The sequence below is a fragment of the Protopterus annectens genome, chromosome 3.part0, assembly GCF_019279795.1.
Source record: "Protopterus annectens isolate FY-2018-M chromosome 3.part0, PAN1.0, whole genome shotgun sequence".
NCBI lineage: Eukaryota > Metazoa > Chordata > Ceratodontiformes > Protopteridae > Protopterus > Protopterus annectens.
Genome location: NC_056731.1, coordinates 891,403,095 through 891,425,259, shown reverse-complemented (window position 1 = coordinate 891,425,259; position 22,165 = coordinate 891,403,095). Strand labels below are relative to the sequence as shown.

General features: G+C 42.7%; 1 protein-coding gene across 2 annotated transcripts in view; it reads left to right on the top strand.

Moving 5' to 3' along the window:
• MYO10 (myosin X) overlaps positions 1–22,165 on the top strand; it is a 566,410-nt gene that overhangs the window by 480,715 nt on the left and 63,530 nt on the right. For both annotated transcript variants that reach the window (XM_044065222.1, XM_044065223.1), the window contains 2 exons: positions 4,902–4,995; positions 5,295–5,350. In XM_044065222.1, the coding sequence (XP_043921157.1) occupies positions 4,902–4,995; positions 5,295–5,350 (150 nt within the window). The remainder of the gene's footprint in view (positions 1–4,901; positions 4,996–5,294; positions 5,351–22,165) is intronic.

The following is a 22,165-nucleotide window of genomic DNA, read 5'->3' as shown; positions in this document are numbered from 1 at the left end:
AGTGGCTTTTACTGCAGCCTTACCAAAAATAATGGAAACTTAACTGGAATTATTTTGCACATGTAGACATACACAATATTTCTGAAATGGTGGCAAATGGTGACTTTCAAGCACCAACTCCTTCTTTCCCAAGCTTTATTGTATGTTGCCACCAGTTTGTCAGAGGTAACAAAACAAGAACACAGTTTACCATTTGGCCTTAAAATAAGCCAGCCTTTAAATATTCAAATAGCAATAATTAGCTCTGAGTAGTCACCCTTCTCATTGGGCTGATGCCACACAGTTATAGACACATGCAGAATAAATAAACCATTTAAACAGTAAATAAACCATCAGCCTCAAGCATTCAAACTGAATAGTAAAATTATTCTCCAGAAACAAATAAGTTAAATTACTTATTTTCCAACTAAGTATGTAAACAATGAAAGGCTTGCACAATACAGTGGAAATGAACATTTAAAAAGACAGATGATGGTCAGACAAAGACTGACTGACATAAAATTGAAAGTGTCTACTACTTGCTAAAGCTGCACTTTGATGTTATTGATGAGATGTAGGAGGAAGTGTGCTGATTAAAGTGTAAGTATAGCACAGCTCAAGGTGGAAAACAGAGAGGAACCAGATTCAATAAGAAGTGGAGATGAGTGCCATATTACCTAAATAATCCTTACTGAGATATGAAACCGTGCGAGTGTGAATCAGTAAGGGCCATCTGGTAAGAACGCAAACATTGATTTTTGTAGTATAGCAGTAGCTCAGAGTGGCACTGTATTTTTTTAATCTGGTACTGAAATCTTTAGTCTTCTCTGTATAGAATCTGAGAAAAGCTAAATACCATTTGCTATCTCAGTTACTTGAAATCATTCTTTCTGTTTTGCTTCATATTGTCCTTGCACAGTAAAAGAGAGTTGCAGTATAACTTTCTTCCTTACAACTGGATGCCATCTAGGCAAATTGTACATAGCCTGTGCTTTAAATCTCTACCAATAAGTGCCACCTGTACTGTTTTAAATCTCTACCAATAATTGACATAAAATTAAAAATGGGAGCTTTACCAATAAATAGTTTGTGTGTAGACAGAATATTGTACTTTAAAAGCAAGTACAACAGCAGAAGAATGTGTCTGGCCTCTCTGCTTATCAGTATGGTATCTGTAGCTTGGAACAGGTAACTAGTAACAATAATATATTTGCTGAGCCCCTGTAAAAGGAACAGACAGACTGCAGAGGTTTAAAAAAAGTAGAAATTGTTTTAAGAACATTCAAGCATTAGTTGAGGGCAAATGGGACTGATAATGTTGTAGTGATGTTTACACAAGTATGTGGTGCATCCGTATTCCACATAAAAACAGCCATAAGCTGCTGTGTAGACAGCATACAAAACAGCTTTCTAATGAAATGGACAAAGTATTTGGTAATACCGGAGGCTATTAGATTTACTTGAGGGCCAAGGAAGAAGCCACACTGAGAACATCTAGAGTACATTAGCCATGCATAATTAAAGATTTTATTTAGAAACCCATACAATTTTTTTCCTGTAATCATTGTTATCCATTGTGGCAATGGTGGATCTTAAAACTGAAACAACAAATGGAGAGTAGCTGGAAAAAGTAATTAGAACAACATAAGGGATAAGGTAATGCTTAGAAAAATAAATTGCCGTGCATTCAGGAAAAGTTGCAAAAGAAGGTAGCTTCTCAAGAGAAAGGCATAGGAGGATTCTAACTGAAAGACCAGCACTGATAAAGTGTTTTAGTTGTATCTGTAACAGAAGCTACTGTCTAAAACGGGGTAATTAGTAGGGCATATAAAATATTGCATAACTATAGACATCAATCATTTTTTCTAGGTAGGCGCAAGTTACATAGAAAAAAATGGGAATTGTGGGAACAGTGCATGCAGAATAATGTTTTGTAGGAGGAATGAGGTGTAAAGGAAGGCAAGACATGAATGTACTGTATAATGTTCAATTGACAATGACTTCTAGAAGATTGCATGCGATACAACTGGAAACATGTCAATAAGGTTTGTTTTCATTTATGTAAATGTATGATTACCTATGTCATAGGTGATAATTCAATAAAGATGTTTTAAGTAAATGTAGTAGTAGCTTGGTTTCTGTGTAGAGTTGTTGGAGGCAATGAAGACAGTAAAATGACATTGAAGATGTAAGGATGTGAAATGTGGAATTAAGTGTAAAATTACACACTTGTAGAAAGGAGTCACATCTTAAACTGAGTCAGGAAGTTGAAGTTCACATCTTGAAAAGGGGTGAAGGAAGGAAGCAAGGCATTTATCTCACAAAGGAATGCAGAATTTTGATGAGAGCTAAAGGAAAAGGAGATGGTAGTCAAAGATTATTGACAGAAGGTTTAGGTATTAAAACAATTTTCTGATGTCTCATAACAGAAGATAGAAATTTTCCTAGTAGAGAATAGCATCAGAACCAGAGTGAAGATATAACATGAAAAGGTTGGAGACAGCAGTAAATATGATCGCATAAAGGTGTAGAAACCATAAATATTGATAGGGCTAAGTTTAGACGGAAAGTAATATAGGTGTAAAGTTTTGTACCACTTCTGTTAGACTGAGATAGCAACGTCATCAAAAGGTAAAGATCAGAACATATATCCCACGTCCTCAGAAGCTAATGAATGTAGTAACTCCCGCATAATGTGTTGTACCTTGCCATCTTCCAGTCTTCTGAATCTTCATAAGGATTATTCATGCAGTAAAATACCTTGATCTCTTTTTACCACAAGAAATGAATAGCAGCTTATGTCATTCAAGTCCATTGTTCTCACTCTGGCCTGTTTACGAGGCAATTTTTGCTTTTTCATATTGTACTGCTTTGTCCTGGATCCTTTCATATTAGGAGTAATTGCTTGGTGGTGTAATTCACATTGTATGTTAGTAGACCAGGCTGGAAGAGTTGCTTATCATTACATCATCTTATCTTTCCCCTACAACTTCCTGAAACATTTCGTGAGGGGATATTCAGAAAGAAATGTCTTATCTAGAGGGGAGGTATTAGGAAGCTGGCTCTTTATTCCTTTGAGGTGGGTCTGAATCCTGTGCCATACATACTTTATAATCTCTGTGCCAATCGCATCTTTTATTTTCCATGTAAGATACAGTGGTGTGGACAATTCTTTAACATGCACATTTTTTAATAATTTGGTTAATGAGGTGCAAAGACCTTACTGAAACTGATGAGTCATATAAAGTGTGGTTGCTGTTACCCACTGTGTTCCTAGTAGTGTTTCACTTAATTAAAGAGGACAGTCAGACTCTAGATTGGCATTTCCACATTATTTAATTTAGTATAATTATCCCTTAAGTGGGTGGGTACAATTGCCTCTTTTTAGAAGTGACCAGAAAATATTGACTGTTTAAGTGAATTGTATAGTAGTCAAATTGAAACTGAAGGAATCAAACCCAGGACTAGAGAATGAAGCTCATTAGTATCTTTTAGCTTTAATTCTCTCCATTAAACTGCCATCCATACCTCTCAACCTCTTAGAGCAAAAAATCTGGGCAAAGCCATAAATAAAGGGGGGACAAATGCCTAAAAATAGGGACACTTTTTAAATATTGTTCTTACAAACTTAGAAAACTGATAGAATAACATTAGCATAAATTTTCTGAAGGGTATGAATCTTGAAACTCAAATGTCTGTCATTATTTTATGACTTCAGTCCTCAATGATTTATCAAAAGTGTACCAGAAAACCATAGTTTTAAGAGAAACAGACCAAAAATATGAGGCAAAAGTCTGTACAGTTGAGAGGTATGCAGTGCCATCCCATGCATTTTGACATCTTATGATGCACCCTTAGAAAATAATGTAAGCCAAGTCATCCCTTTGTCAGTCCTTCTGCAACTTCAACATGTACAGTAATATAATTGATCTGTAAGTCCTAGATTCGTTCTAGTGCAAGCATGCTGAGAATGTCCAGATTTTTGCCTCATATTTTTGGTCTGTTCCTCATAAAATTTTGTTTTTCTGGCAAACTATTGGCAGATTATTGAGGATTGAAGCCAAAAATAATGACAGATATTTGTGTTTCAGACGTCATACTCTTCAGAAAATTCATGCTAATGTATCTGTTATTCTGTGAACTTTCTAAGTTTGTAAGAGCAATATTTAAAAAGTGTCCCTATTTTGGGGCCTTTGTCCCCTCATTACATATGGCTTTGTCCTGATTTCTTGCTCTAAGAGGTTGAGAGATATACAGTAAATTCTTCTTCTTCTGCCATCTGATTAAATGAGTTATGCCTACACTGTATTCATGTTAAATATAGACTTGCTTTGACAGCCATGTCTCATTTACAAGACATACTTTTTATTATTTAATGTCTGTTTTCAGACGCATATTTCCTTAGTATGCCTTCCATTTGTGTCTTCCCTTTTTGTTGTCTGTCAAGGTGCATGCAATTTAGTCAGATGCAGAGTTCATCCTGGACACAGTATGGAATGCCATTAAACATGTACAACTCAGCAGCATTTAAGTACAGGGAGCTTTTGAGCAGAGTTTGTCACTGTGCGATAAGTAAAAGTGGCACTTTAACAGCATTGTTTTTATTCATAAGCTTCTCTGATCAGCTGATTTTCTCCAGGTGGTAAGACTTTGAGACATTTGTATCTAGTGTTGGAACATTTTGAACTACAAGCAGAAAGTCCTTTATGCACAAATATATATACACACATATACATACACATATAATATAAATTTATGTTTTTTTTTTTTTGCATATCAAGTCAAGGAAAAAAAAACATTATGCTTAATGACTTGGGGGAAAAATAATCAGGAAAATGACTGTAACGTACTTGCTGTGAAGTTACCTGTTGATTTCAGGCCCTTACCTCTGTCTGTCTGTCTCTCTCTCTCTCTCTCTCTAGTCAGTGGTTCAGTGTGTTGAGCCAGGTCCATACTTCCACTGAACAGGAGATCCGGGAAATGCATGATGAACAAGCCAATCCTCAGAATGCTGTGGTAAGTTAATGTTTTTGTTTAATTACTGACATTTAGATAAAGTTGCATTATGCAAGTGCTAGTAGCATCCTAACTTTGACTTGGCTTATATCAGACGTCTTATTAGCCATATGATTGATTGTCATATTGTTTACTGTCTGCTAGATAATGATCAGTGGCTTCATTGATACCTCACAGGATTAAATGTACTTCTGCAGAGTATCCTTAGATTCAAGTAACTAAAGCGAGAATTAGAAATGAAATTAAAAAGTTGACCAAAAATTTTCTGAAACACCTTATATTATTTTTGGTTTTCATAGGGCACACTCGATGTAGGGATGATCGACTCAGTTTGTGCTTCAGACAACCCCGACAGGTATGCACAAGCTTAACAAAGGAAATGTGAACTGATTTCATTATTCTTACTGTGTTCCTACTTTTGACAATGGTGCAGATTTTGTAAATATATCTAACACAAAGCATTGAAGTCCACATTCTGAACTTTAATGGTAATGTATGACCTCACTTGTTCTTTTTATGCAGCTTGTGGCAAGACTAGCAGTCTTTGTAAGGCTCTTGGATTTAATGATATACCTGTTGAGTTGTAACGAGATAAGAGGGGTGCAAGTATGTTTGCAGGACTGTTCTCCACCCATTTCATTAGTGCTAACCAGCTTGTTAACTTGAGGTTGCTGCAGCATGCCGATTTCTATAGTGTCCTGTTGTGATGCGCTTGCAGTTAGAGACAGCACATTTGCAGACCTGAAACAATCAAAAATTCAGGAATGGATGGACAACAGAGTACAGAATATACAGAAAATGAAATGTGATGGTTGCATTTAGTTTTGCAATTCCATCTCAGTGCTGTAAAAAAAGAATGTTAGTTTACTGTTTGTAATAAGGTGGTTCATTATCCTTGCTTTTGTTAGGTGCATTTTGTAGCTCATTGAGATAGGTTTCTGTCACAGTAGCTTGTGTTTATTCCTCACAACTTCAAGGTTTTGTCTCCCTGTTCAAGTTAGTTCATTCCTCAACCAGGCATAAGCCAATAAAGGTATTCCTGTCATCCAGAATGCCTTTAGGGATTTCACAAGTGCCCAAGGGAGTGAGTATGGTGGTAATGTAGCTCCTCAGCAGCCCTGCCCATTTTAAAAATATACTTCCTTTCAGGTCTCTAGTCTCCACTGATAATTCAGTGTTAGGCCAGTTGCCCCATGCACGTTTTTTTTTTTTGTCCTCACTTTTATGGATAGTTGAGCAGACTAAGGCTTGTCATTCATTTCCCTCCCTGGTTGCCTGTTCCACCTTCTGGGCAGCTAATTGAATCTGGGTCATAGTCAGGGTTCCAACCTTCTACACTGTGGATATAACACTTGGGTTAGTTTTTTGGAGTTCACATGTTCTGTCTTTGTCAGAATGGGTTTTTCTTCCACCTCCTGAAAACATGATGTTAAGTTGTCAATCTTGCCTTCATTCTTGCTGGATGGGTTAGCGGATCCTCTCTCTCACTGCACTACTGCTGCTAGAACTCCTTTCCTTTTACCTCGAGGCAACCCCTATCCCATGATGCAATGCGGAACTATCCCAGATCTCATTTTGCATTAGCTTAAAGAGAAAAGCCAGTTGAGGTAGGTTTTTTTTCTTAGTCATAAGAAAAGTGTAGTTAGGGTTTATTTTTTTCTTTGTTAGTGTTAGTGTAGTGTGTAAAGTGTGCCACCCTATTCCTATTTTTCCTTTTCCCTATTTTTCAAGTTTTTATTTAAGTTTTATTTTTTTTTTTTTTTAGTTAGTTTAGTCAGGCTGTGTGTCCTTCCTGTGTGTTTGTGTTGTGGATTAATTTGTGTGTGTGTTATTGTGTGTTTGTGTGTCGACTGTTGTGTTCTGTCAAAGAAGGCAATCAAGAGGCAAGCAAGGTGGAAAATGTCAAGTCAGAAAATGTCTCTCGAAAATGTCTCACACTTCTTGGTCGGACCTGCAGTGTTTTTGCTGCTTTGTGTTGTCATGCTAGAGAGAGAGTCCTGCAGAGAGCCAAAGGCTGCCAAAGGATCCTCAAACTCATCCTCCGTCCTCCTCCTCTAAGGTAGAAAAAACTCCCAAATCAGGGTCAGAAAGGGTCATAAGGAAAACCTCATAAGCCACCCAGCTCTCCTCCCTCCGAGCGGCTCGGCTCGAGCCGGGCCGCGTCGCGGCCGTGGGACTCCTCGGCCACTCCGATGCTTCTTTTGACTCGTCTGGTTGGTCGTTTGTTGGACTGGCTCAGTCCTGTTTGCTGTGCTGGAGCCGATTCAGCTTGGAGCGAGAAATTCACGCCCATCTGGGCGGCATTCTCCAGGCGTATGGTCGATGGCTTCGGCTGCCCCCGATCCCACCCCTAGATTTCCCCTCCCCTCTATTTTTCTTTGTTTCGGCTCGCCTCGGGGAGCTCTCCTTGGATCTCTTCCATCGGAGCTGGGCCACGACATGGAGCTGTCTGACTGACCACTTGGCTGGAGAGGGTGGGAGGCAATGCTCCAATGCCTCCAGGCACTGGCCTCTCAGCCCAGCCCCTGGCAAACAGACTTGCTTATAGCCCCTCCTTGAACTTCCTAGAGTTCGAGCCGAGCTTGGGATAGCGATTGTTTCGGACGCTGACTGGACATTCTCGATGCCGACGGCTGCCCATCTCCTCGTCTCTTGAGACCTTCCTTCCTCCTTCCGACTCGCCGGACCTCCCTCTCGGTCCCCGGTTTCCACTGCATCGGGCCTCGCTCCAACGGGGCCGCCTTCCTTCGGCCCGGCTCGGTCCTCTCTGGCGCTCGGGCCTCGCTCTTCGCTCTTCCGATCGACCTCGAGCCCTCTCTTCGGAGTGACCGACCATTTCCTCCGGCTTGGAGCCGGGAGGTGTCGAGGGGAGGAGGAGGCTCCCCCGCCTGAGAGCCTGAGGAGTGTCTCCCAGCCTCCCGCTCCAGCCTCCGCTCCCCTCTAGCTCCTCCTCCAGCTCCCTCTGGCCCAGCTCTTGCCGCCCCAGTTGCCCCCCAGGCTTCTTTCTCCTTCTCCACTGGGGCCCTGGTCCTGCACCTCTTCCTCTCCTCCTCCTAGAGGTAAGAGAAAACACACAGACTCCCCTGAATCTACTACATCTGATACCAACTTAGATGAGTCAGACCCCCCTGATTCCTCTCCGGAGAGGAGGAACCCTCCCCCCTGGTTCCCGTTCCTCCCTCAGAGGAGGATCCCTGGAATTTGACCCTCCGGAGGATCAGTCGGCTGGGTGGGTCCCATTGACCCCTCCTCCTCCTCCTGGATCCTCCTGGCCCAAGCCTTCCACCTCCTTTATGTCTCCACCAGCTTACCACTTCATGGTCTCCCGAAAGCCTGGCCCAGAGCATTCGAAGACCAAGGTTCCCCCCGTCCCAGAACGCATCCTTGTTCCAGACGGCCCGGGATGATAAGGCGGTTAAGGGAAGGTGTCAGGGTGGAAGTGGTGGTGGCTTTCAGGGTGGAACATCCGGGCCGCCAGAGATCCTTCCGGGGATGACCTAGGACCATGTCTAGGACTATGGACAGGTATGCTTTCTGGACTCACTATTTTAGCTCATGTTTCTTCAGTCTTACACCTGGATCATTTCATTCATTCATGTTTTACAAGTTTCACTTCAGGCTTGCTTGCTCACCAGCTTGCTAAAGGCCTCTCAGGATCCCTCTGCTCCATGCCTATCCGGGCTCACTGATATATCTGCCTCATCCATGCGGCTATCTAGTGCATCTGACTCTCAGCAGGGCGCTGGCGCCTTTTTGCGACCTCTTTAGGCAGCCCTTTCAGCTGCGCACGCGGCTACATCTTGCGCTTGAAGGCCCTTCAACCTCAGGTGTCTTTGACTTCACTTAGTGTTCACTTTGTTGAAACCTCTTTCGAGAGTGGCCAATTGTTGGTCTTTTTGAGATATCCCAAGGGTCAGAAAGGGGGGATTCTTTCCGCCTTCCTTCTGAGGATTGACGCCGGGTCAGAAAGGGGGAAGATACCCGTTCCGTAAAGCCAAGGAGCTACAGACGCCACAGGGTCAGTTTTACCAGGTGGTCCAGGAGGCAGGGGGAGGTCTTCAGCCTCCTCGAGGGGGCTCCCAGCAGGGGGGGCAACAGGAGTCTCTTTCCTGAGGAGCCTTTTCAGCATCCTCCTCGGAGCCCCCCAACTGTGCCCCACTGATGAGTGGGGAAGGATTTCACTGTACCCAGTAGCCTGGCAATCCCTCCTATCCCAGATCCCTAATCCACATTCCCATTACCCAGGTCCCTCCAAAGGTCCCATAAGGTTTCCCTCCTCTCCACAATCTCAAAAGACAGTAGAATTTGCACCAGACAAAAAGTCAAATCAGAGGAGGAAAACAAAAAAGAAGAGACAAAGACAGGACCAAAGGACCCAGAGCAGACCCAAAGAATCAGAGAAGATTAGAAGATTCGAGAAGATTCGAAAGGCGAGATTCAGAGGAAATCTGAACATTGACAAAAAGGCATGCTCAACAGATTTGTCAAAAGGCAAGATCAACATTCCATTCACTCCATTTCTTCTTTCTCCTTTTCTGGGCAAGGACAACTGATTCCATAGGAAGCCCTCTTCTTGGCCTCGTTTCAGAGCCCTCTCTTCAGGCCCCCAGGAGGTTTCTCCGCCGCCATGTAAAAATGTTCAGAGCCTAGCCCCTTCCCCTCCCTTTTTTTCCAGGCAGGGAGCCAGCGACGACAGTGGCAAGTGCCACCAGGTTTGACAGTTTGTCTACCTATCCAGACATTCCAGGCTTTAGGTGACTTCTGAGCCTTTGAAAACTCAAAAAAGTGTCATCTTCTTCTTTCAGTTCTATCACCTTCATTTTTGCAAGATTAAAAAAATTCAGTAAATGCTAATTTGAAGACTCATCTTGCTATCACAGATTATCCATAATTCTCAAAAAGTCTTCTGTTAAAAAGCAACAAAGCCAGATGAACAGGTTACCAATGGCACAAATTCTATTGTTCTCATCTGTCTGGTTCAACAAACGCCATTACAAGTTTGTTCTGAGTGCCTGAGTGAAGGTGGCCATTGTTCTTTTGCCATGAGCGGCTCACATCATCTAACACGTGCTTTCCTATTCACATACTCTTAATGGAGATCTCAATCTTCTTCGGACACAAAATCTTAGTAACTTGATGGTCTCCTCGCCCATCTGGGCTGGGGGATATCTTCCCTCTTCTCTTGGGGGGCTCATCTCTTCCCCACGCTTCCCTCTCTGGTGCGGCATTGTGCCTCTCTGATCCTGTGGGGGCAAGCAGTTGATCGGACGGTGCACTCCCAGACGTGCAAGCAACCCATAGAATACCTTCTGCACATAAATGTCCTGGAGAGACAGGCAGTGCTTTTATACAGTGCCCACGACGGTCCTCTTTCCAGACCGACTCCTATCAAACGGGTCGCGTACAAGGCACTCGTGGTCACGTGGTCTGGTACAACAACGTAAAACACCCTTATGTCGAAGGAAAACTATATTTTACTGGCTGTCACTTCTGCAAGAAGGGTTTCGAGAGATTCTCTCTCTGTATTCGCTCTTCACCTTATTTGGTTTTCACAGGGTAGGATTAAAACTTAACCCTTCCTTTCTCCCCCAAGGTTGTATCAAACCAATAACCAATATTAATTAATCTATAGATTTTTTTTTCTTTTTCCCTCTGACAGAGAACAGAAGAAATTTTTTTGGATGTCATTTGCAGCTCAGGTCAGCTCTTGTACTGGACTAAACTAATTAGAAAATCGGACCAATTGTAATGTCTCTTATGCAGAAAACAGTTAGGTCTTAAAGTCCAGTTTCTAAAGTGACCTTATCCAGATGGTTGACTTATGGGATTTATAGTTTGCTGATATATTACCAGAGAATGAGACCATATCAGCCATCTCATCAAAAATAAGTGTGTGTTTAATCCGTAATAATGGATTATTAAAACCTTCTTGGAGCATCTTACTGAACATTCATGTATTATTTGTAGAATATAGCAATGTAGAACCATCCTTCTATTGTGTTATATTCATGTGTGTGCCTCTTCATGTCAATGATAAATAGTGAGAAGTCCGAAGGTAGGTCCTTGAGGTGCTCCAGCCATTACAAAGCCAGTCCATGGCATAGAGCTTTTGCCAGACTAATGTCATTATTTTTAGATATGTGGCTTCACTGAATCCTACCACTCTGAACCTGTTCACAGTTTGAGTATGCTCTTAATCTATGTTCTGTTTGAGATAGAATTTAGTGTTTTTTAATTTGGCTACTTTGCTGATGAACAGCCTTTTCCAAAACTTAAGCAAATGGGCAAAGTATACTTCTGATTGTGTAACTGTCAACATTACTAAGATTTTCCAAAAGGAACAAAGTTAATAAAATTCCTCCATACAACTCAGCAGCTGAACGCGAAAGCACTTACTTTTATCAATAAAGCAATTATTTTTCAGCTGCTGAGTCATGTGGAGGAAGTTTATTAACTTTGTTCCTGTTGGATTATACACGTGTTCCTCTGATTCGAGGCCCAGTTGGTGTGATTTGCTGTTCAGTATTACTAAGATTTTGCCTTCAATAGTGGCATTGTTTTGGTAAATTTCCATTTTTGATCCTCCCCAGTATATGTTTATCTTTATAATACAGAAGTACTCTTTTGCTGTTTAGTGTGTTTAAGTAGTTCTTCTATCTTAACAGTTCATTTTTTCTCCCTGTCATTGTTCTCTTTTTCTGGTCTGTCAGTTATGTCAGACAAGAGTTTCAAAAAAATGTGGAAAGTGTGGCCACGATGTTCTTTGTGTTTCACTGTTGCAGTCATTACATTTGGGTTATCTGCCTGCAGGTAGCCCTCAGCTGGCCTGAATATCAAAGTCTTGGATCCCTGCGTCAGATGCTGTCTCTTCTTCCATGACGTCAGGTCTTCAGGGGGTGTAAACCATGCAGCTGATGCCATTACATCAGTCTTTCTTGTCGGCGGTGCCCGAAGCACTGCAGAAGCAGTTCGCAAGTGCCAGTCGGCCGACTCCTGAAATTTTCGTTTTCGAGTTTCAGAACCGAAGTCTTCAAAAAAGCTAAGTACCCTGTTGGGGATCCTTTTTCTTGCTCTAAACCAATGTCAGTAAAAGTTAACAATTGTATTACCTGTAGAAAGCAAATACCTCCTAAAGATTTTCATTTGTACTGCATTCCTTGCTTAGGCCCAGACCACAATGTCCCTTGCTGTCAATTTTGTGCCTTATTCAATCCTCGAGATATTCATTGTCGATTCATTTTTGCATCAAACTATTTCGGTACTCGGTTTAATTATCCAGAAATGGCTTTGGTAAGCCTACCGACATTCCAAAAAGTGTAAAGATAAAGACAGAGACAGACCGCATAGGTCCAAAGCTGCCGACGATGCTTTTGTTAAGCTAGTCGCCATTTTGCCGGTACTCAGTGAGGCGCTTTCACGGTCCCAGATACCTGCTACTTCAGATTCGCAGGCCTCTACTGAGACCCATTCGGAGTCCAGTATGTTGCGAGATGCTTCTTCGACCATGGAACCTGCGGATGTCTCTACCTTGGATGGGTCCGGAGCCGCTGTGCAGGCACCCGTTTCTGAGGGTGTATTCAGGCCTACCGATTTGCATTTCAAACTGTTGCCATCTTCTTCTTCAAGGCCTAAAACTCAACCCACGCCTAGAAAACCGACTTCCAAACTGCATGGTCAGGCCTATATGCCTAAAAAACAAATGATAAGAATGGCTGAAGACCTTATTACTTTAATTAGGGGAAGCCAGCCTTCACCCTCTAAGAGACCTAGAACTGATTTTCCTTCTGATTCTTCTGATCAGGATTCTGAAATTTCTGTTTTTTCTGATTACCGGGATTTGCCCTTATCTACCCATGAGGATTCTGAAGCAGAGGACTTCACTCCCTCTGCTTCCCCTCCAGAAGATTTTTCCTTTGGTGAAATCTTGCACACTCTTAGGTAGCATTTCCGTTGGGAAAGCCAGGATTACTCTGACTCCAAAAAGTGACTTAGGGAATTCTTACTCCTACCTCAACACAGGCTTTTAGCTATCCCTCCTGTCCTGGACATTGTAGATGATGCCTTCTTGGAATCTAGCCTGGCCCCAGACACTTTACCTCTGGCTCCCAGGAAACCTGACAGGTATTACAGAATGCCTGGCTCTCACAAGTTCCTCTTCAAGAATCCTACTGCAGACCCAGAGACCATTTCCCAGGGACCTAAAGCCGTTAAGGCTACTACTGCCAAAAACCCTACCCCCTCTGACAGGGATTCCAAAGCCTTGGACAGATGGGGTAAGAAGTATACACTTCTGCTACTTTGGCCATTAGGGCCTTAAACTGCCAGTTTCATATGTTAAAGTATTAGCAGCATATTATGGGACAACTTAAACAGAAAATAATGTTGATTCCTGACTGTGCTGAAAGTAAAGAATTACAGGATTTAATGCATTCTGCTGAACAAGTTGGTAAACATACTTTGCAATGTGGTTTTGACTCTCTAGAAGCATCTTGCAGGGCTGCTGTCACTGGGTCTGTTCTTAGAAGGCATGCTTGGCTTAAGGAGCAAAATTTGCCATCTCATGTTAAAGCTAAATTACTGGATGCTCCCTTAAACCAAGACAGTCTGGCAACAAAGCAGAAGTCCTTAAAAAGATGGAGGAAAAAGCTAAATCTATGCAAACTGTTAAAGATTTCCTGCAAGTACAGCCTCCCAGATTTAGTAGCCATTGGCCTTCTAAGAATTGGTCCTTTCCTGCCTCTTCCAGGCCTTCTCAGTCCAAACCCAGGAACAGCAGACCACCTAGGCTGCAGTCTCAAGGTACTTACAGGCCTAAGCATTGGGGGGCTCCCACTTCCAAAGCTGGAAGTAGTAAGACACCCCCCCTATGGAAAACATTCAGAATGACTTAACCTTAAACCTTCCAAGCCCTGCTCAACTGCCTGCTCCCTTAGGGGGAAAGATCGCCCTGCATGCAAAAAACTGGGAACTCATTACCCTGGACAAATGGGTTTTAAATATAGTTTCCCAAGGATACAGATTCCACTTCTACACCTTACCTAACCCCAAACAGTTGGCCAGACCTACCCCCAAATCAGTAGGCAGAGGCTCAACAGCAAGTTCTCTGTCTTCTAACTATCAGGGCTATTCAACCTGTCCCAGCAGAAGAAAGGGGACAAGGTTTTTACTCAAGACGTTTCCTGGTACCCAGAAAAGACAGCTCCTGGCGTTCTATCCTGGACCTCTCTATTCTAAACACCTTTTTGGTAATTCCAAAATTCAGAATGCTAACACTTCATCAGCTGCTTCCTTTGCTAGGCAAAGATGCCTGGTTGGACCTTAGACTTAAAGGAAGCTTACCTGCCCATTCCAATAAGGGAATCTTGCAAGAAATGCCTACACTTCAGAGCAGGCTACATGCACTATCAGTTCTCTGCACTTCCCTTTGGCTTATCTACTGCGCCCAGGGTATTCAGAAAGTGCCTAGCTCCAGTCATTGCATTTTGCAGGCAAAGAAATATTGAAATATACCCATACCTGGATGATTGTCTAATTCAGACAGAAAGCCAGGACGTTACTAAATCTTCTGGCATTTGTAAAGAAACTTCTAACCTCACTGGGGTACACCATAAACTAAAAGAAATCTCATCTAGTACCCTGCCAACAAATTGTATTCCTGGGAGCAAACTTGAACACAACTTCCCAGATGGCTTACCTCACACCAGAGAAACAAGTTTATTTGACAGCCTACTTCAAACTACTGGCCGCAAAGACCCAGCAATCTGCAAGGAAAATCCTGCAAGCCCTGGGGTTCATGGCCTTTTGCGTTCTACTAATTCCATATGCAAGACTGCATATGAAGGAACTACAATGGTATCTAAAAAGCATATAGCGTCAGCATTCTCAAGACCTGGAATCAATGATTCCTATCATTCCTTGTATAAAGGCAGAGGCCCTTTGGTGGGCAGAGGCCTGCTACCACAACAAGGGACTGCCATTCACTCTACCCCCTGCTGCCCAAACCCTAACAACAGACGCATCAGACTATGTATGGGGGGGCTCACTTGGCAGGGCAGTGCATTCAGGGCAAATGGAACCTGAGTCAGATGCACCTGCATATCAATCAAAAAGAAATGTTAGCTGTACAGAATTCCCTGACAGCCTTCAAGGATCACATTCTTCCAGGACAATTATTGGTAAAGACAGACAAACACCACTGTTATGTGGTACATAAACAAGCAGGGGGAACCCACTCATATCCTCTCTGCAGATTTGCCATGGCTCTGTGGAACACAACCTTGAGCTACCAAGTGCACTTACAAGCTTGGTTCCTGCCAGGCAAGCTAAATTCACTGGCAGATGACTTAAGCAGAAATCTCATGGACCCACACGAGTGGAAACTGGAACCAAAAATATTCAACATTTTGAGAAACAAATGGGGGAACCCAGAGATGGACCTGTTTGCCTCCTCTCAGAACTACCAATTGGACAAATTCTGCACAAGGACTTCCCACAGTCAAGCTTGGAAAGTGGATGCCCTGTCCTTCACCTGGGAAAGCCTCTCAGTTTATGCCTTTCCCCCTCTGCCTCTCCTCTTGAAAGTTCTGCTAAAGATCAAACAGGACAAACCAAGGACAATACTGATTGCACCAGACTAGCCACGCAAGCACTGGTACCCCCTCTTGTGCAGTATGTCACTGCTGGAACCATGGCACCTGCCTCAGATCGCTTCCCTGCTGTCCAAGCAGGAGGGCCAGATTCTGCACCCCAAGCTTCAAACCCTGAACCTTGCAGCCTGGCTAACTCCCTGACCTCTCCAATAGCATCCCTCAGTAAGCAGGTGCTTGATGTCATTCTGGAGGCAAGGAGGCCTAGTACTAGAAAATCCTATGCTGAAAAGTGGGAGCAAGACTCAGAGGATGGGTACAACAGTGCCCAGCTTACTGCATATTCTTCAATACTTAACAGAGATGCTCCACAAGGGTCTTTTCTTCTCATCAATTAAAATTCATGCCTCAGCCATTTCAGCCCATTACAATACTGAGCCCACCCCTCTTCTCTCACCCCCTGCTGAAACATTTCCTCAGAGGGACCAACAATTTAAGACCACCCAGGAGAGCCCCTACTCCAGCCTGGGACCTTAACTTTGTATTGGAAAAGCTCACTCTATCTCCTTTTGAGCTAGCTACAACTGCAGAGCTGCAATTCCTTTCTTGGAAAACAGCCTTCCTTCTAGCCATCACTTCTGCAAGATGAGTGTCGGAATTACAGGCCCTCTTGGCAGTGCAGTCCATCATCTTCCATGCAGACAGGGTGCCCTCATGACCAATCCTTCCTTTATGCCCAAGGTGGTATCCAGTGTGGCTCTTAGTCAGTCCATTCATTTGCCAACCTTCTTTCCTAATCCACAGAAAAAAGGAGAATGAATACTGCACTCTTTGGATGTGCACAGACAACTTAGATTTTACTTGGACAGGACTAAGCCTCTCAGAAAAACTGAACAGCTGCTAGTTCCCTTTGCTGCAGGGGCAGAGGGGAAGGTCATTTCAAAGCAAACAATTTCTAAGTGGATAGGCCATTGCATTAATTTCTGCTATAAGCACCATGGAAAACCTACCCCACAGGGGATAAGATAACATTCCACCAGGGCTGCATCTACCTCTGCAGCCTTTCTCAGAGATGCCCCTACCAAGCAGGACAATCCCAGAAGCTGCTACCTGGAGCTCTGTACATACCTTCACCAAGCATTACCACTTGCCTATTTTTTCTAAATCCAGAGCTGGTTTTGCCACTGTAGTCTTGCAGGGCTTAATAGCTGACCCTAATGCTCTCTAACTTCCTCCTCTCTTCCTTAGCTTTGGGTATCTACCCAAATGTAATGACTGCAACAGTGAAACATGAAAAATATAGTACAGTTGTGTACACTTGCCATAAATGTAGATGTTTGAGTGTATTCACTGTTGCAGTCCTGGTTACCCTCCCTCCAGCCCCCTGACTTCTCTTGGCTATACCTTTTTTCTTGTTTAGTGTATTTTAGCTTTCTGGTGTATTTGCTTTTTGTTGGAGGTGTAACCTTATATATAATTGCTTCCCATTATGGGGGCACCTGACATCTGGGGCAAGAAAAACTGACATAATGGCGTCAGCTGCATGCTTTATATCCCTGACGACCTGACGTCATGGAATAAGAGACAACATCCAATGCAGGGATCCAAGACTTTGATATTTAGGCCGGCTGAGGGCTACCTGCAGGCAGATAACCCAAATATAATGACTGCAACAGTAAATACACTCAAGCATCTACATTTATGGTAAGTGTACACAACTGTACTTTCCATGTGCATTTATTGCTTGGGAGGTGGCACACTTTGAAACCGATTGTGAAGCTTGTGCTGCTTTTGGCCACAAATCTCTTCAATGCAGAAGAAACAAGCTTATTTTAAAGGGTCTTCTTCCATCCACCTCAGGGTTCTCAGTGGTTTCTGTAGTGACAACAAAAGAAAAGGATACAGAAGCTCCAAAGTCAAAGGAGCCTGTTAAAGATAAATCTCCTGAGAAGGGCATTAATCAACCTATAAATATAGTCCCCGAGGGTCCAACACCAGAAATGGTGAAGCCTTATGATGTAAAACTCACATCCGATCTCCTTCTCCATCCAGGATCTTTGCTCCAGATCCAGTTAGCCCTTGGCACCATTCCTCTATTCTTCAACAAAGGTCGAGGGCTTCATCAGTAGCATCTTCCAGGTCTGCTCATTCTACTAGGAGTGTTCACCAAAGCCAACATCAACAGAATGATGTGGAAATTCCTCTGGAAGAAAATACATTTGGGAGTCTTCCCAGCTCCATCTCCTTTAATGATGTTGAGAACTTCTCCACTAGCATACCTATGTTTGACTTTGTTGCAGATCTGTTCATCAGAACTGAAGACTTCTGATCCAAAGGTCCTCGGAGTGCTTTTGTTGACACCAATAGTGCCATGCACTTTGGCTCCAAAGACTCAGTCTCTCTCCAACTTTGAGCCTTTCTGATTGAGACGAGTTAGAGCTGACGTTTGGGGAGAGGGTTTGAACCTGAAGTTGTTGGAGCTGCCTCTTCTACTTGGAGTGTTGGCTTTTGATAGCTCAGCTCTAATGTCAAGCTTGGAGCCAGGAAGGACTGGAGCTTTGGGTCTCTCTCACGACGAAACTTCCTGGGCTCCTATCTCTTCCTTGGCCTTCAAGGCCTTCCATCAAGTCCTCTCATGATAGAGAGAAGAGGTGATTTAATCTCTTTTGGATCCAACCCAACCTCATATTTATTCTACACTGGAATCCACTCTTCCTCCACTTTGACAGGGACAGCTAATCTTGAAACCTCTAGAAGTACTCTTGAGTTCTTAATTTGATTCAAACCCATCACCAGGTGCATAGAAAGCAGACATTTGAATGTAAGCACTTGTATGCATCACCAGAGTCCCTTACAGAAAACACAAATTTTGAGGAAGGGGAAGGTTCCCCTAGATCAATCTTTGGCGCTATCACCTTTGGAACTTCTAGAATTGGTCAAACAGAAGGGAAGTTGGTACACAAATATGCCTTCCCTGGAAGAATCCATGTTCTTTGAGGTTGTCAGGCATGTTCTTCTTCATCCTGGTTGGTCCCTTCTCCTGATACACTTGTTGATCTAATAGCTAAGTCCAATTTCAATGCACTTTGCCCTAGAGGCAGAAGTGGGCTACAAAACCAAATATTTTGCAGACCTTTCTCCAAGAAATCCTTCCAGTACCCCTGAAGAGTTGCTTGACTGTCACACTCTGGTGGCATTCAGTGGGTATTTGTCCCTACACCCACAAACCTGGTGGGCGAACACTTTAGATTTTTGGGTATTAAAGATAATAACCAGAGGATATTCAGTTTCATTTTTAACAGTGCCTCAGGCCAAAGTAAGAGTTAAACAAGCTGTTGGAAAAAGGTCTTCCCTCCAGACTAGATAGGATCCAGTGTCTTGTCTGCTTCAGGTTCCTTTTAGCCACAAAAGAGACAGGAGACCTAAGGCCAATATTGGACCTAGGCCACTTAAAACTAATATGTAAAACAGACAAAATTCCAGATGGTCACAGTTCAGTCCATTTTGCCTCTACTCAAAAAGGATGTCTGGATGTGCTCTATTGATCTCCAGGATACCTTTTACCACATAAAGATATACAGACACTCCAAGCGATTCTTCCATTTTTAGCTGGGAACTAACCATTTCCAATTCAGAGGTCTGCCTTTGGGACTTAACCACAGTCCCCCGAATGTTTACTGAGTGCATGGCAGCAGTAACTGCTTATCTCAGGATGCAAGAGTTCAAGATGTTCTCATACCTCTGTGACTGGCTCCTTACCACCCTGACCAAGGATCTACTAATTTTGCAAAGGGATTTCTTGCTCCAGTTACTTCACCATCTGAGAATTACAGTGAGTGGACAGAAGAGTCAACTGTTACCTACATACAGTCAGACATTCATCAGACACCATCTAAACACTATAACTCCAAATATCACCTTACCTCAGGGGTCATTCAATCCACCAAGTAGCGTCATAAGTACTAGACAATCCTTCCCCCATAACACGCTTGATTCTATGACTATTAGGACAGATGGCTTCAGCAATCATTCTTGTTCCCATGTCTAGATTTCATATGAGGGTTCTGCAGTGGACTCTTTCAGTCCAGTGGTCTCCACGTTTTCACCGTCTCAGTAGTCCAGTCAAGTTGACCTTGGTATGCAGAGGCCGCATAGAATGGTGGATCTCTTCATCAGCATTGACCACAGGTTGCCTATTTTTACTCCCATCTGTAGTAGTAGTAGTTATGATGGATGCTTCCCTTTTAGGGTGATGGGGGCAATATGAGGGGTAGACTGTTCAAAGTACATGGACATCCTTAGAGACCAATTTACATTTTAGTTTTCAGGAAATGAGAGCAGTCCTTTTGGTGGTACAGGCACTACAAGACTTTCTTGCCATAGGTGTGATTGTAGTCCAAGCAGATATGTCAGTGGTCTGGTACATCAACAAGCAATGGCAAAACAGGTCCTATGAGGATTTGGCAAAGGCGATGTCTTTGCCATCAGATTCTAGGGCCTTCCAGTGTACTTGCAGACAAATTGAGCAGCTGCATTCTTTTGCGTCATGAGTAGTCCCTTAATTCAACAGTGGCAAAAGAAATTTTCAGTCATTGAGTTCAGCCTTGTTGCGATTTGTTTATCTCTTACCTGAACAACAAGTGCAGCAGTTAGTTTGCCCTGAGCCCTCCATAGGGTCAGCCAAAGGGACTGTCTGATCCACAGTTGGCCCCCAGGTCTTCCCTGTGCATTTCCTCCCTTTCCTCTAATTAAAAAATTCATTCAGAAAGCCAGAAGTGTCAAAGCCAAGGTGATCCACATGACCCATATTGGCCACAACAGGTGTGGTTCTGTTATCTGTGGTCTGAACTGCTCAGTGCACCCTTTAGAAGAGGTTGAACACCAGGGTTAGCTTTTGGAGTTCCTTGTCTCAGTGTGCTGATTGTGCTGTCAAGGGCATGTCCTTGTGATGATGCTCTGATTTATATCTGGAGCTGCATGGATGACCTTCTACTCTCCACATGAGGAGTTCTTGACAGCCACCATAATCTTTGAATAAGTACGCCAAATGCTTTTACTTGTGCTTTCAAGTGGCAAGGTTAAACTTGTGGTACTCAGTAGCAGTAGTCGATGTTATGCTTCTTCCTGACACAATTAAGGTATTGCATTCTGATGATCACAGGGCCACTTTGTGTGTAGATATTTAGTCATTTAAGCACAAGACTTTATTGAGGATACAAAGGAATCTGATCTAAACTGTGCAAGTAGCAAAAAATTAAGCACCAGGTTTGGGGACATGTTTTATTATGTATCTGGTGTGCCACAGCACTGCATATGTCAGAATGTGTATGTAAGCATCCGTTAATGCAAGATAATCTAGGACACTGTCATAGGTCTTCTGATTTATTATTGAATCCTTCTGTTACATTTTCACCTGTGTCATCTGTTATGCCAGCTGATTCTGGATCTCTGGAGCTCTTGGAATATATTGTGTATCTGTGCCTACTGGGCTGCTAGAGTTAATTTGTTTATTAACTTTGTTGACTGGGTTGGTGGTCTGGTAATTGTAACATTTTCAGCCATGTCTGTGTAAAAAGTTACAAATTTTACTTGTATAAACTTATTTTGTACCATACAGTACAGTAAATGTGACATAAACATGTACTTGCAATTGGGTGGTGCTTTAGCATGGCTAGTTTATAACAATTTACATAGTAAACAGTAAACAGCTATTAACAATTATTATACATAATTGCAAATACATGGTTATCCAAGTTTATAGGCTGTTCATCACTGAAGCACTGTGTGGTCCCAGGTGTCTTTCCCAGTAGTGCCCTTCTTTAGAGTATATTATGCAAACACAAGAGCAATGAATTAAACTTACTGTTTGTTTTGAATGTAGTCATGTATTTCTCTTGAGTGATGGGACCATATGTAGTATATAGCTGACAGATGCCCCTTCTCTTATTTCCAACCCTTTACAATCCACCCACCCAAAATATGTACCTCTAAGGAAACATCTCAAGGTTAACTCATTCAGAAACTTCCCAGGTCTGATCACAAGCAGCAGTATGTGATGGATTGTGGTTCAAATATCACCACTGCCAGGAAGTTTATGATGGACAGCAGTTTTGGCTATTTTTTCGTGGCTGAATTAAGTCACATAGGCAGTATGGACACTGTACAACAGTCAGTTAATGTGCATTATTTATAAAAAAGTAAAAATAATCATTCATGCACAGAGTTCTTAAGCAGTTAGCTGTTGCTGGCTTCCATTTTTGCTGACTGTAAAAGAAATTGTTGGTAGTTTTTGTTGCTTTTGACACGGTAAGCCGAACAGCTGCTTGTCCACCTAAGCCCTCTCTGTTTCTGTCTGTCTGTCTGTCTCTCTCTCTCTCCTTCTCCTTCCCTTGATCTTTTCTGTCTTGCACTGACATACACTCTGGTAGAAAATTGTTATAATGTTGCCACTACCAGAGTTGTAATATTGCATCACCTAATTGTTTATAGGGAAGTAAAGGAGAAAAAAATGTTTCCATAATGCTTTTTACATTTTGAGACAGCCTAGACTAGCTGTAGACAGTTTATGCAATAGAAAACTAACC